The 15,530-nt window shown below is 43.6% G+C and overlaps 1 protein-coding gene and 1 long non-coding RNA gene across 2 annotated transcripts; both read right to left on the reverse strand.

Annotated features, from left to right (window-relative positions):
* Positions 1-13,518: 13,518 nt before the first annotated feature.
* LOC118504448 (NADH dehydrogenase [ubiquinone] 1 subunit C2) lies at positions 13,519-14,340 on the reverse strand. Its single transcript, XM_036038941.1, has 3 exons — positions 14,110-14,340; positions 13,878-14,021; positions 13,519-13,791 (listed from the first exon to the last, which is right to left on the reverse strand). The coding sequence occupies exons 1-3, from the start codon at positions 14,258-14,260 to the stop codon at positions 13,742-13,744; spliced, it is 345 nt and encodes a 114-aa protein (XP_035894834.1). The 5' UTR covers positions 14,261-14,340; the 3' UTR covers positions 13,519-13,741.
* A 405-nt stretch (positions 14,341-14,745) lies between these two features.
* On the reverse strand, positions 14,746-15,524 carry LOC118504449. The gene is made up of 2 exons (XR_004905304.1): positions 15,185-15,524; positions 14,746-15,092 (listed from the first exon to the last, which is right to left on the reverse strand). It is a non-coding gene; the product is annotated as an uncharacterized LOC118504449 (long non-coding RNA).
* Between the last annotated feature and the right edge of the window lie 6 nt (positions 15,525-15,530).

The following is a 15,530-nucleotide window of genomic DNA, read 5'->3' on the forward strand; positions in this document are numbered from 1 at the left end:
GACCCCGTTTCGAACGTATGTGTCGAACGAGTTCACTTAATGTATGAAATGCTTGACAGTTTGAATGATTAGATTAATATTTAAATTTCACCTCACCTTCTTCGGACCAGAACAGGGGGGGGGGGGGGGGTTTGAGTTGTTAAGAGGCAGAGATCAAGTAGAAGAGCGAAGGGGGAGAGAGAGAGAGAGAGAGAGAGAGAGAGAGAGAGAGAGAGAGAGACAGGGAAGCTGCTCAAATCCTGAAAGGGCTCATACTGGTTCGCTTTTTTATGTCCGTCTTGTTTCTTATGCTGTCTGAAGACTCGTGCTTAAGGCTACAGCATAATGGTGGGATGCGAAGATTGGCGTGGGTAATGCTTCTGGGATTTAGCCAAAGCTAACACGGTGGATGAGATCAACTGTCCACCCATTACAAGCCGGTCGTATCCGTTCGACACCAGACAGACTGCAACACGAAGCAAACCGAGAGGATCATTCGATCGTACGTCCTTTTTTGGATAGTCTGAAGCATTCCTTGTTTGACGGTGCTCATCAGCTAGAGGGAAAAGTATTGAACTGTTTTCCTTTCAACTTTTGATGAAACTTGTGTAACGAATTGTTTTGAATAAAAAGTATGTTTGTAATTGTTGAAACTAGTTCAATAAGATTTTTTTTTTATTCATAAAGAACGGCCTGGCCGTATTGCTTTCAATAATATTTAATGTGACTATAAATTATGTTAAATTACTTCACTGTATGGAAAAGAAACAAATGGGGATTTACTTATCAGTAGTACTCCACCTCGGGAATTCATTTTTACTATTGTTTTGTAAGTAGCTGGCACTTTGGATGGTCCATTTACAGTTTGAATTGCTCATATCGGACCCATTGCTTTTAACGATTTTCATTTTTTCTTGTTATCGACCTTCAATCCATTCAACACAACAATTTGTTTCGCAGTAAGGCTACATGCACACATTACCGATTATATGGCTCGTTTAAGGTTCAATCTACAGCGCAGGTTTGCCTACCGAAGCCGTCACGTGCCCCTCACGGATAAGGCTCTCTGTTTGTGGTTTTGTGCTTCGTTCGTTGATTGCTGAAATTTATTCGCATTTTCTACAAGATTTATGTTACCGTACACGCCACACACCGCGGAAGCGAGTGGATCATACATTTGCACCGTATTTATTACCCTTAAAAACAATATTCATTCGTTTTTTTTTTTTGTGATATTCGCACCTTACAAAAGGGCACCTATTACACGCTTCAGCAAGCTGCGCTGGATTCCGCTGGTAAATGGGTAGCGTGTTCGTACGATTGGAGTTAATCATAATGTTCGTACCAGCGATACGCATCGGCGGGCTGGAATAATCCGAGCGTTACGACTCAAGAAACAATCTGAAGACGGTGCAAGATAATCGTACACAAATGATGACGGCTTTAGACTATGTCCGGTACGACACGGTAGAAATGATTGTGTCTGCTTTAGTTCCTCATCGCCAAAGGTTGACGGATTTCGGCCGAGTCGTATCATCAACGAAGTAATTTGGAATGTAAAATTAAAGATTGTGAGGGTTACGGTTGAGTTGTTGTAAAGAAGTAGCCTCATGGTGTCTCTAGACGACAACAATCGACTATCAAGAAATGATTGCCCAAAACCTGCGATTAATCTTGATATGCCTCCCCAACAGTGAATCACGACTATTGAGTTACGTGAGCAAATAAGCGATCACTAACTCCATCTCTGGTCATATACAAGCGTTGTATCTCTAGGGGATAAGGATTAATAATCTCAACTCGCCAGCGTCTCATATTACCCGACGTGTGGCAATAATGGTACATCATTTGCTATAAGAAATGTCAAACCAAAAATAAAAGCACACCAAATACAGTATGATCTTCTAGGAACATGAGTATGCCCACGGAATTATACCGTGAGCCTTTCAGCTCAGCACCATTCACGCGATCATTATTCCACACAGCGCAAGGCAAACGCAAGGCTCGTGAACGTGAAAGATATCTCCTCTCAGGGAAAAAAAGAGTTATATCAAGCAAAGTCAGACAGATGACACGCACATAAGACCTCGTCCTCGGTAAGACTTATCGCCGTCCTGAGCACAGTTGACCAAATGCGATACCGTACGCCTTCACACATCACACCCTTCACAGCTCCTGCCCGTAAACACCCGAACCCTTTACCCCAGCTCGACAGTGTCGACGCAGCAGGAGCATAAATAACTAATGATACTTTGTTTAGCGAAACACCCAATTAATCATTGGGCTGTCGAGGGTCGTTTCGTCTCGGTGGACGGGGGAAAAAAGAGGCTTCATCGTAACGGAGGATACCTCGTAGACGTCGTCCGTTTCTACGCCGTGTGGCTCGGGTTTTGTTGCTGTGTCTGGTGGTTTGTTCCTTTTTTCTGCACATATTAGCATTTGTGATGGTTGCGTTCCAGGCTGCTGCTCAGCCGGTCACTGCGTATCCTGAGCATATTGGGATGGGTCGTGTGGGTAACCGTGGAACGAGATCCGTGGACGATCGTTTCCAGAAGCCTTCGCCAGATCATTATCTCACCCCAGATTGACAACATTGTAGCCGATTTCCCCGTGGAATGGGAGATGGATGAATGGTTTTGGGTACCGAATTTTGGCGCAAAATGTGGTCTCGTTCCTCGGGTTGAAAAAAAATAGTAAAAGGATTTTGTGGATTTTAGAGCGTATTATGTTTTTGGTTCTAGATTGTTTATAAGGATTTAAAATTTTATAGATAAGGGTATTCTATGTTTTAAATAACTTAAGATTTTTTCTTAATATGCAAAAGAAAAATGATGAGCTACAGTAACGAACAATAGCATAACACCACTTTTATTTCCGATTTTTCAGCTAGTGTTTTCTACACTTCTACTAAGTATGATCAAATCAAATGTTGGCAAAAGCATCATCAACACCTTAATTTTCTGTATCAATTATGTTTTTGCTCTAAAATTAACAAATCATTTACTATGAATAAAACGTAATAAAAGTCTAAATGACAAAAGGATAGTTTAGATTGGTTCAATGAATGACAAAAGGGTAGTCTAGATTGGTCCAATGGTTCGTTTTAACAACATTTTAAACTAAATTTTTCAAAAATAAAACTAAGTTTATTCGTTAAAAATCGACACCAAAATCTCAATTTTGCGATTTTAAACCATGAACTGAGCTTATGCTACTGTCCATCACTGTATGTCACGCATGTTAACACTTCACCAACCTTAGTTGTTTCAAGCAATTTGGTTCTAATTTCGATTTTTATGCGAAACTTCCTGTTTCCAGGTTGGTGCAAAAAGCATCTCCAGCGACGTGATGCATTTTTAATTTCCTTCCCCCTTTTCCTTCTTTGTCCAGACCGTCTAACAAGCCAAACCACACCTTTAAATTGCGAAATGAAAAAATGAAAAAAGAGGTAGAACAAATTTTTGCGAATTGCTTTCCCCTGCGGACGGGGCAAAAAGTTTAAAATAAAGCTTCCTACTCGCTACCGGTGCTGATCGTGATTAACTTTGACGCTACCAGAAATGATGGCAACAGCTTCCAAAAATAATAACACCTCGATGCCGTTCGGCTCGGAAGGCCGGAAGGCAATCCAACTACAATCGTTTCTACCGACCAACTTGTGGCTTACGAAAAATCTCCCAAAAATTATCTACGTGAACGAGAAGAGGCACTGTATAGCTCAAAAGTGAAAAAAACGAACTAAATAAATTAAGAAAGTAACTGCATGAAGAGATTGCAAAAATAAAAACAAAAACTACACCACCCATCCCAGCAGGGAAGTATGGTTCTATGTTGAGCGGAAAAAGCGTAATAAGGAAAATGTACCTTCACGAGTGCCACCGTACACCCAAGAAAGTCCAATCGGATCGGATCGTGCGCTTGGGGAGCGAAAAAACAAAGGCCTCTTTTGGTCGAATTTAGGCCAAATAATACAGAACAAATTACTCATCACAACTACAGAACCGAAGAAGACAAAAGCGTAACATAGAACCCAACCAAAGCCCGCTCGTCAAATGCCCTCGAGCGAAACGGATCCCAAATTTCGTGTTTGTGGAGCAGTGACCGGGGCTTTTTTTGCTGGCACGGAAGGCTGCAGGTAGTAAGATAATTATTTTTCCCTCCAAGAAGGAAAAAAGCCTTTCTAAAGTGGTTCACTGCCTCCACCCAGAACGAATCTTTGGGTCCAAAAGCGACCGCTTGGTGTTAAAAGAAAATGATCTCTCTAAGGTAGGCACATTTTATGGCGTACTTTGGCGGAGGTACGTGACGTGACGCGAGCCTTTGGTCCGGATTGGAGGTCGCAATTTTCGCCTTCTATCAAACATGTACACGCCCGATCATCGGGGCGTTGATTGCCGGAGGGCTCCTGATAATCGAGAAGGTGTTTCTGGCTTTGCTTTATTTTTATGTTTATGCTTTTTTGTTTGCGGTGTTTGAGCGAGTTTGGAGTCTGATTGCTCCGCTTTCGAGAATGAGGATTATCTCGCAACCTGTTAATCGCCGGGCTGGGCAGATCGAATAGGACGCGATGCTTAGTAAGTTTGATTGAACTGTGGCGAATATTTCCGGTAAGACAATTGCCGGGTAAAGGTAGCTTGGCAACTTGGGAACATTTTTAATTTTAAAATCTCTTTATACACCAGTAAGCATGAATTGTGCTTCCTGTAACATTTAGAATTATTTTATTAGGATTTAATATTTTTATCACAAGCAAAAGTTCTGGTCATGCTTCTGGTCTTTGCACCAAAAACTTCATACTTTGGTGCTCATCATATTGTAAGTACTGTCTGCCGAACTGGATAATACCATGTAAGGCCCAGTGGTAAAGCCCTACCACGATCAGCAAATCCCTCAGCCGAGGGGTAGGGGTAGCAGATTTAAAAGGGTGGAAAACGATCCAGCCAGCGATCATCATACACTTCCACTGCTAACTACCAACCTGTCAGGGTCACTGTACGGGTTGTGGCCTTCGAGGTTTCTGCTTTGCCGAGCCCTTCAGACTCCAAATCTTCCCATCGCTTCAGAGTGTTCTTATCCAGAAGGGCCAACCAAGGCGACGGGTTGCGGGATTTGAAAAGAGACCTTAACGCGTAACTTATGTGTGTTCGCCGTTGTTCGCCCTCGCTCTTCCGTGGCCAATTGCATTAGCGATTCCCTTTCGACCGGGCGAATGTAACAGAAAAACGGCAAATAATAGGCCGCGTAACGAACCCAACCCGGAGGGTAATGCAAAGGTACGCTCAAATTAACTTTTTGCCTTTTTCCGCTTTACGAAAAACCGAACGAACAAACTCCCCATCTGGGCACCGTGGCACTTGTGCCCTTCGAAAGCCCTTCCGATACGATCGCAGGCGCGTCCCGTCTTGCGATGACAAAATGAGTGCGTCCCGACCAGATGGGGAGTTGCCGGATTAAGACAAGTAGCAGAAAGGGTGGGGGTGGAACTGGTGGAACTGGAACCGTATACGCAAGGGTGAGTTTAAAAACCGGTAGCTTAATCGGCTTCAACAACTGCTTCGGACCGAAACGGAACGGACCAGAACGGAAGAACCAGTGGCATGCAAGCGCGAGGTCGAATTTGTGTACAGTTTGTTGTTAATCTCTCTCTCTCTCTCTCTTCTCTTGCCACTTTTGTATCTTTACTTTTCGCAAACACTCCGCAAGGGATGGCAATGGTTGCAGTGGAAAGCAAAGCAACGAAACAAGAAATCAACCCTTGCGATTGCATCGTGTGAGGATCCTTTGAAGCAGACGATAGTAAGCGGCGGATGGAGGATGATGTTGGACCAGAAGCAGACACAAACGCTGGTGCAATCAGGGATCCTTGCCTCGTATTTTTACTTTGCTCCTTATCTTTGCGGGTCGTTGTTTTTCGATGAGTGTACAGAGAGGACAATTGGGCGATAAAGGTAAGAAAATTGCTCTTCTGCTAGAATAATTTTATACATTTAAATGATTCTTCGTAAAAGATCGCCTAATTATCACAACCGCATCTTTCAAGATGAATTTGCTCTTCCTGATATACGTTTCCCACCATTACTACAGGCACCATTGTGGCCAACAACCATAGAAGTGACAAAAAACAACTAAACCACTCAACGAACCGGTGTTGAACTTCATATCATCGTAACCGGCCTGGCTCCCATCATTTATCGCTCATATCAGTCGCTTCTAACGCCGTGTCGTCGGTCAAGCCAAACGTTATTAGCCAAACACGCAGGGTGAAGCTTAATGGCGGAAACAATGCGCTAAAATGTGAGACAAAATGCAACCGGCGCTGTACCACGTTGGCATTATGCAAATACTCAACTTTATTGGTTTTAAAGCGCGCATTAGTCTCTCCATTTGCCTTTTGGAGGCTTGACGTTTGGTGGAAAGTATTCTTTTCACCGAAAACCCCCCGAAAAAGGATACCGAAATCGATTTTATGAATGCTTTTATAGCTACCCCGAATTAATATTGCGCGGTTGTCCGTTCAACTGGGCCGTTAAAAAGGTGAGCTTTTGAAAAAGAGAAGCTGCTGGCAGAGTGCTGACAATCTTTTATGGTGACAATTTTGATGCAGTAAGCAATACCATTGTGTGCTTTAGGTGATAACCTCCGATGCATTTTGATTCAAAACGAGCTTGACAAACGCCATGAATTTCATCCGCAGGCACGTTCGATTGTTTTAATGCACCTTTACTTGTTTATGGTGCATTCTTGTGTGATGCACAACCGGCATAAGAATAAAGACACATAATTGAATGTTTGTTTGTACTGGTCTTCAATAAATTGAAGTGTCATATAACTCATTCCCCAGCTGCGAAATGAGGTCATCATCAGCTACGCCAAGGAAAGTAAACTTCACATACCTTCTTCGGTCAGATATCAGTTAAGCCAACCAGGGGGACGAGAGAGTCTTCGTTGCCGATGGGCCGATGGGACACCCGATGGTATGCTGTCCAGGCAATATCTGGGGTCAGCAATAAACGGTTGGTCGGTGTCTGTTGTTTCTCGTTCTTCCGCGAAGCTTAGTATATTAAACATAAGGAACGACGAAAGAACGAAAAACGAAAAGAACAGCTTACAAATCTCACACCACCCCAGTTTGACGAGTGATTTGTTTATCAATTTCCACACGAGTGAAAGTAGCACGCGGGTTTTAAGGGTTGGGCGAGCTCGAGGTTCACCACTCAAGATGGCGAACGACGCCCCGTCCTTCGTCCCGTGCGAGGCCTCGTGTGAGGAATGGGGTTGCTGTATTTCCTTCGTTTGTGTACCGCGTTTTTTTTTTCGTTTGCCTGTTTGAGCCCCTTATAATTCTCACCACCGAACGGTTGCTAATTGATTGTATACACACGCCCGTCAATCAGTGGACCCCGCGCGTTCGGCGATTTTGCGATGTTGTATGACGTTTTCGCTGGTGCGAGCCGAACCCGCCCAGTGGCCATTTGTGGCGGACATGTGGCCAGGCGTGTGTTGCATGATCGGTTCCGATTTATTTGCATACGAGCGATTGGAGCGGCTGCAATTGTTATTGATATTGTTTTCTAGTGCTTTCGATCGCTAAAATGCAACCGACGGTGTGTTGGGTGACCGCTTGATCATACGACCGGGTAGCGGAACTCACTGGTTTTGTTTAAACATTTGGCAGTTTAAGCTGTTTGATTAGATATATTAGTAGGACAAGTAACGGAACATTAATTGCATTTCTAGGAGTATCAATTAAATCAATCAAGATTCTTTTCTGTATGAAGCATGTTTGGATGCTTCGGCAATTAACACCATTAGAGATGTTGACTTGATCTACAAGTTATCAGTATTGATATTTTGTCCGAGTGGAACTATATCGGCCTTGTTTCTTAAGCTTCTTCTGCAACTGGTAGAAAAATTTAGTAAAAGGGGTTACATAAATTAAACAATCACAGGGTTTCTTGACGCAATTTCTTCTTGACGCAATTGACGCAAAATCTGCTTGGCTACTCAATTGGTGGCCAAAAAGGATCTAACGGCCCTGAGGAAAACGTTTATATAGTTTTATAATTATTTCCCTAAAATTCTGTGATTATTTCAACTGCTTTATTGTAGACGTAAGTAATATTCCTATTTTCACCTGAAACAAAAACTGCTTCAGAGTGATGCAAAAGTTCCTTTATGTGGATCGAAACCATGTATATTTGATGGCATAATTTGTGAGCCAAATATACTGAAACTTCAATATAGTTAAATTCGATTAAGATGTTATGCATTTAAAGTAAGTTCAGCATGTTGTTTGTATTTTTTCTCAATTGTGAATAATATTATTTTGATCTTTAAGAAAGGCTTTGAAGCCTTTCACAAAAAAAATACAAAGTAAATGAATTCCTTGTTCTTCAACCAATATTAATCTTTAGAGCAAGGCTTCAGAACGTCTTACCACATCTTCCTTTTTCCCATATACAACCGACATCTTTTTCGTGTTTTTTTTTTCGTAAATTCCCTCGTTAAACCCAACTCAATCTTCTGCTTCCTACATCATCTCCGTGTCGATGTGTACCGGCCATTCAGCCCGTCCGACTCAGCAACCCTCTTGTCCATGTTGTCGAACGAAGAAAACAAGAGTGAATAGTTTATGTATTTCGGTAGCTAGCGACGTCTTAATGATCACATTCATTAGCACCGAATGGCCGCCACCGGTTGACGCTGTTCGCGTCAGCCCAATCGCACATTCGAACGGGCCGATCCTCGGTCCAGACACATACAAAACCCCCCGTACTGCAAGCCATGCAGCTCTCGATCGGTCCGTCGAAATTAAACGAACAAACAAACCTACCGAAAACTCCAACGAAAGCAAGAACAAACCAACATAACGAACACTTTAATCGTGGACTCAAACAAATGTCTACCGTTTTTAACCTGTCTGGCACCAAATTGCCCAGCTGCTCAACGAAACATGCTGGACAAAAACAAAACACAAACGGAAGGTGTATGGCTACACAATTCGGTAGCCATCGACGAGACAGCCAAACATGCCACACTAAGCTCCTGTTTCGGTGCCTCGGGTCGGAGTAAATTCCGGTAGCGTCAATAAATTAGCGGATTTTCGGCGGCTTTAGTGTCTTGCCTGTTGCTGCTCGGAAGGTGCTTGAGTGCGCGTATCCTGTACGGCACGATGGCTATTCGGAGGTTGTCGAATTTTTACGAACGAAATTTGGTTAAGAATGCATGTCCTAAACAGGGACGCTCGCAAATGCTGGGAAGGATTAATTTTATATTAGTTTTGCTAACTTCAGATAATTTAGAATAGGATAATACATCCTTGAAATGGAATATGTTGAACGTGATAGAAATAAAACTCTTATCGTCTTCAAAAGCCGATTACTTCGATTCGCTTTGGATGCCAGATCAGCATGGATCGCTCACAATGGTGGAAGGAAGCAAGCCGTAATCAAGGCAACCTCCCATAACTGATCGTTTGATCCGCGAGAAGATCAACAAGAAGTAAGTGTGCTGTTGCATAGAAAACCCACAGACCGCGTTTGCAGACGATGCAGTCGATTTCGCGCAGAAGACGCAGTCACGCCTGCAACCTTGAAATCCCGCGTGCCTCAATCCGTGGGTGGGAGTTTCTGGGACGACTTCCCACAGGCAAAGAGCGCAAGCGAGCGTGTTCTTCATGCAGTTGGCAACTGTTGCAAATGGTACAGAGGAACCCTGCCAAAGCTGGGAGGATAATGGTGGCAATCTATTTTTAGCGACCGCTCGGGTACATTCGGGCGGTAAATCGAGCACCGAACTGGAACTGGAAAATTCTTTTGCAATTGGCCCAAAAGTAACCCTCCTCCGCGTCACATTCCGTGCTGAGGTGTGTGCGTGTGCGAGAGAATATGCGTGCAATTATAAGCTGCACCCCCAACCTTCCAAGTTTTTGTAGCAGTCAGCCAACACAGCAAAGAAAAAGTGTACGATTCCGATCATGAATAATGGAATCGTCGTCCTAACACCAGGCCGAAGCCGATCTGAGTGCAATCGACGATCTGGCGCTGATGGCGGCGAATGGAATGCGTTTGCTCGTGAATTATGACGGCGTGAGGCCAATGTCATAAATTAAGGAATTATTGTCTCCACAGGCTGTGGCTGGCAAAAGATGGCGAATGCAAGGAACACGTCTGCGGGAAGCACTCGAAAGGGCGTGAGTGGCGGCGAGTGCAAGTGCATGTGTCAACAAGCGTATTCATCAATGTGGGCTCTGCCAAGCGTTAAAAGGAGGCTGTGTGCTTCCGAAGGCTTTCTGTGGAGATTCCGCGCGTAATATGATCCGTATCGTTTCGGGTAGTTAACGGGTTTTGCTAATGATACGTTTGATACTATCATCGACCGAGGACGACAAGGATTAGAGCACGAGTTTGAGCCGGTGTTGAATTTCAAACGTCGCAAAGGAGTTCATGAACGGTGAAGCGTCTGACGAGGTGTTCACAAAATTTGCATTTCTTGGTGGCTGGTTCGATGTACAGTGCTTCGAACATAAACTCGGACACTGCAAACTCTAACAACGCCCTATCTTTGATTCAAAATTATTGCCAAAGGAAGATAGTACAACTGGAAAGTGCATCGATCAAGGCAGATATTTTGTTTTTGTAATTAAAGTTGATAAACCAAGTTTTTGGGAGGATACTGGGGAACCTTTGGGAGACGTTGTTTGACAACTGATCATAAGTTCTTATTTTACCTCTTTGTAATCGTATTTTAAGTCGTTTTTTGTGGATCCTTCAAATGAAGACTTATTTTGCTTCCTTGCCACTCCACCCTCTAAAGGTCAACCCTCTGCCATCGACGGTTGGTCTTGGTGGTTGGGTTTTCTCTGATGTGACTTGATTTTACCCGAAACTGGATTTTATTGTCATTCCTGCGTACGAGTAGACGGTCTGCATGGGATTTGATCCCCGGTCCTGTCATGGGCAAACCGGTGCTGTTATCACCTCGTCCTAGGTGAATATAATAAAGTACATCTTTCTCCAAATTAATGTGAATCTCACAAGCAAATCAGGATTTGTTGGTCGAAATGCTTTATCTTCTTGTCCAAAAGTCCTCTGCTTTTTGTGCTTTGACTTTTAATGTTGCAATATCATTTCAGGCTTTTTTATATTTTTTCTGTAAATTTAAATGTATTACAAAGACTTGATTTTCATGCGTTGTTTAAAAGAATCAAAACAAATATGAATATGAAAATATTCCTCTTTCCACTTCTTACAGCTGTGTGGCTAACCGGATAAAGATATTAAAAAGCAAACCACACCCTTTTCAGGAAAGATTTATCACACCAGGTCATAAATGTTGGCATCAACTGTCCCGACAGCCAGAACCAGCTCACAATTCTTAGCCGTTCTGCTGGGTTCTAAAAATACGGCATTCCTTTCAATCGAATTCCCTAGAAACAGCCCCGTTTGCGGTGCAGCATAACATTGCATTGCAGTAAATCAGTTAAGCGTCTTTTCCGTTGGCTAGTGGCTTGCTCATATACCGGCATGATGAACGTTCGCTGGAGCGTTGTGCTAAGCTGGATGGGAATGGCTGGTTATACATCAGAACTTAGGTGAGGGAGTTCGGGTAAGGAATGCTGCTAAAAATGACGCCATAAATCGTGCCCCAGGGAGTTGGCCTTTGCACTCTAGTGAAATTACCGGGGAGCAGCTAAATTTAACCATTATTCGCCGCTGCATGTGCATGCATTTGATAGCGGGCGATTCGCTATGCTCCCGTTGCATCGATGGTAGAGCGGTTAAAGTGAGCGAGGCTAAATGTGATGTACTATACGTCTCTAACCAGAAAGGCAGATACAAGGGGATACAAAATATGAGATCTAAATGCTTCAAAATTATATACAGCAATAAAATTATAATTGCAATAAGGCTTCAAAGTTCATCGAAAACTCTAAAACCGAATGTAATGAAATTTTAAGCACCAGATGCTTTCTGCCTTTACACACAGCGGTGCACTCGCATCAAAAGGTGCTGTAAAAAGTTTTATTGCAGAATGCAGTTCACCTTGAAAAACGACGGACAATCGCTGCCTTCTTTCTCTAGCTTACAATAATCCAGCCACCACCATGTCCCTCTCTCATAGTTAGCGTCACGATTCAAACTGCCCACTGGTGTCTATCTCTATCTACGGGAGGCATTTAAAATCGCTGCCTTAAGAGGCCACCATTGCCACACACACAAAAAAAGCGCCTCGTTTTACGATTGCAATACAGCAAACCCTATTTCGTACCGGATTACCGATGTGCCTTTAAATTGTACATTAACCGAGCCGTACGATTTAATCCGCACACTGGGAAGGCATCCCACAGTTAATCTTGCCGCTGGTGATGCTTTTCACTCCACATGACCGCGTGGCAGGCACGGTCGTTCGTGGCGCGCAACGATGAGCGGTGCGGTGCCTTTAAAGCAACGCAAGCAATGGGTTTTAAATTTCAATTCGCTCCATACGCGATGGGTATGTTTCATGTGTAACCGCAATTGTAGGGTTTTTGAGCCTCCTCTCCTTTTCTTCGTTACATCCAACCACCTCTTCCGGAAGCTCCACATCTGCGGTCAAAGAAAATAGTACCCATCTGTACCCCGACAGGACCCGTTTCCTGAGTGCCCGGTCAGTAATCTTTCGCGTGCTGCTTCTATTCGCGAGGCGCGAGTTCATCAACCTACGAGCGTCGTCTGCCAAACGGTGGGGTGGCCGGCCGTGCCTGTTTCAGCTGGAACTAATCATGTGTACATCGCGGCCAGAGCGAATCACGGTCGTGTTTGAGAATGTATTAAGAAGAAGAAATGGGAGAATACGCACCCACCCTCGCCTTTCCTCCCTAGACCCCGGATACGCACACACGCACGCATCTTCCGCTAAAGCATGATGCGTGTATATTGTGCGTTCGCGTACGCACCGGACAACCTGAACTTATGTGGCGTCTCCCCCATTTTTTTTTTTGCTAGGCGAACATAGAACCAAAGAAGACAGCGGAGATGTAATCTTCGTCACAGCGGAGGATCGCACCCGTTGCTTGTTTATGTTCGCTCTTTTCATATCGATGCTCTTGACTTCGGGGAAAGAAAGCATTCCGTTTTGCCGTTTAATTTAAAGGAAGGCAGAAAAAAAGATGCTATCAAGTTTGGTGTTAACGATCTCGTTTATGATCGTCGTCACGATTTGTTTCGGATCGTTGAATTTGGGACGATGTTGCGAAGTGTCCGGCAAGAACCGGACCATCGAGCAATGTATTGCTGCCGATTGGGTGCAGAATATGAGCCGGGCGGAGTTACATCCTCCAGCACGCGTTCGGCCAATGACCCCAAGTTTGCCAATGAAGCCACCAATCAAACGATGGCTGTAATTGAGCTCTTCAGCAATTAGGACAATCGCTTCCCTTCACGCACTCGGGGTACGGTAGCCATAAATGCGATTCTTTATAAATGCTACTTACCAACGGTATGGCAAGCAAAGATCTAATGGTTTGTTGACTGGGCAATAAAACGTTGTTGATTTTGGTTTTCAATTTCTTTTGCCGATTTTCGATTTTTATATGGGTGGTTCACAATTATCCGGCTGCCATTTCGATTCCATCTAGGCCCGTGTAGTTTATGTAGCTTGATTATAGATGCGAGTGGATTGAGTAGTGATTTTTTGGGCTTTTTATTTACATCCACGCTACACACTAGTCACCAGCAGAACCACTCCATTGAACACGGGTCAATGTAACGAGAAAGTAAACCTAACGGATGGGTTGCCAGTACTCCAGTACATCGGCGAACTTTTTGCGTTCTGAAAGCAAAGGAAAGCAAGTATTACCTAGCATGTTGGTTCAGGCGGCGCAACAAGCACAAACAGATACCATAGCTACTACTTACCAGGTGTGGGGAAATCTTCCGGATGCAGTTCAATGTAGTGGCGGAGGGTAGCATCTTTCTCGGCAAAGTACGCATTGCGCCACTTGTCAACCATGGTGGCAGCAGCACCGACCGCTAGCATAGCTGCAATGTGCTTTTGAATACCTGCAAAGACAAACCCGGAGATTAGAGATTCATTCCACCAAACGGAACGTTACATCACAACCACCCTAAACGCGAGGCAAAACATTACCGCTGAAAGCAGGACGACCAGTGCCATAGTTAACGTAGCACGCGCCAAGAAATCCAAACGCACCACCCACCAACGGGGCCCACTTATCGTGCAGCCAGGTCTTAGAGAACGACCCCGAAAGCAATTCCTGGGGAGTTTTTCCGCCGTACATTTTTGTTTTTCCGTGAATGCGATGCGGATTTTTACGGACCGATCGACCAAAAACACCGTGTTGACGCAATGTGTCAAACACAGCTGACAGGTCGTGATGGTGCCCGTTTATTATGTAGCGTTCAGTACTGTGTTGCTTGTTCGCACTTCTTTGGAAGAAACGGTGCTATAAATTTGAAATGCTATAAAAGTCGTTATTTTGAATATTACAATTATTTCCGTTATAATATGTTAAGAAAATTGTGTATGAAATAGTAAAACAGGGGATTTCACATTTTCCAATATTCCACAATATTGTATTCTTGAAAAGTACTACATTTTTGATATTTTAATTTCAAGTAAAAGTATGTCTTGATTTCCTTTCTTGGCATGAGAGGCAGTAGCCGAAAAGATAGCGGATCCTATATTTCACAGGACAGAACCGATCATCGAAACCCATCCGAATTGTGGTCAAATGAAACAGATAATTTGGCTACGTTGTTTTTGATGTTTAAATTTAATATTTCAGTCCTACATAGGTAAAGAAAACCAGGAGAGGACTTGATCCTACCATGTGCATATTTTGGATCACTGAATCTCGTCAGAAACAAGCCCTAATATTTTATACAATAAGACGACAAATCTCTGCTACTTTCTTTTACAGGAGTAGTAATCACTTCAATTGTGATTATATTAGCAGACCGTTTTGTTATGTCTCGGTAACGTTTCTACTGAACTTATAACCTAGACATGATCAACGGATTACATTCAATTTGCCTGTCATCAGCTCAGTCACTACTTATGCATGAAGTCGAAGTGCTAACCAAACACTACGACGTAACAGCAACATTTCACTTAAAACGGTAGAAATTGAATACGTTGAATGCTGATTTCTTTTCTAGCATGACCTTTACCCAGCCGTTCGCTTCATGATCATAGTACTTACATTGAACACACTGAATTTTCGTCAGCCATGGACTATTCCGATAGACACCAACTTTGTTGACCATGTAATCTGTTAAAAAAGTATTCATCACCTTTTTTTCCCAACATCAAATAACGCTGAATAAGGCCATCCAGGGCAACGTATTCTATCAACCAATCGTTCACGCTGAGGATCGTCTTCGTACTTTGGACCAGAGGATCCACTCGGTGCCGTGTGTCTGAGACTGATTCACTTCCAAGATAGCTGCGGCTGCGGTTGATCCCCTATGATCTTTCCGGAACCAGCGACCAGCCCAACCTATCACATCCGTGAGCATTCGCCGACTGAATTCACGGCTTATCAATTT

Source organism: Anopheles stephensi, chromosome 2, assembly GCF_013141755.1.
Source record: "Anopheles stephensi strain Indian chromosome 2, UCI_ANSTEP_V1.0, whole genome shotgun sequence".
Taxonomy (NCBI): Eukaryota; Metazoa; Arthropoda; class Insecta; order Diptera; family Culicidae; genus Anopheles; species Anopheles stephensi.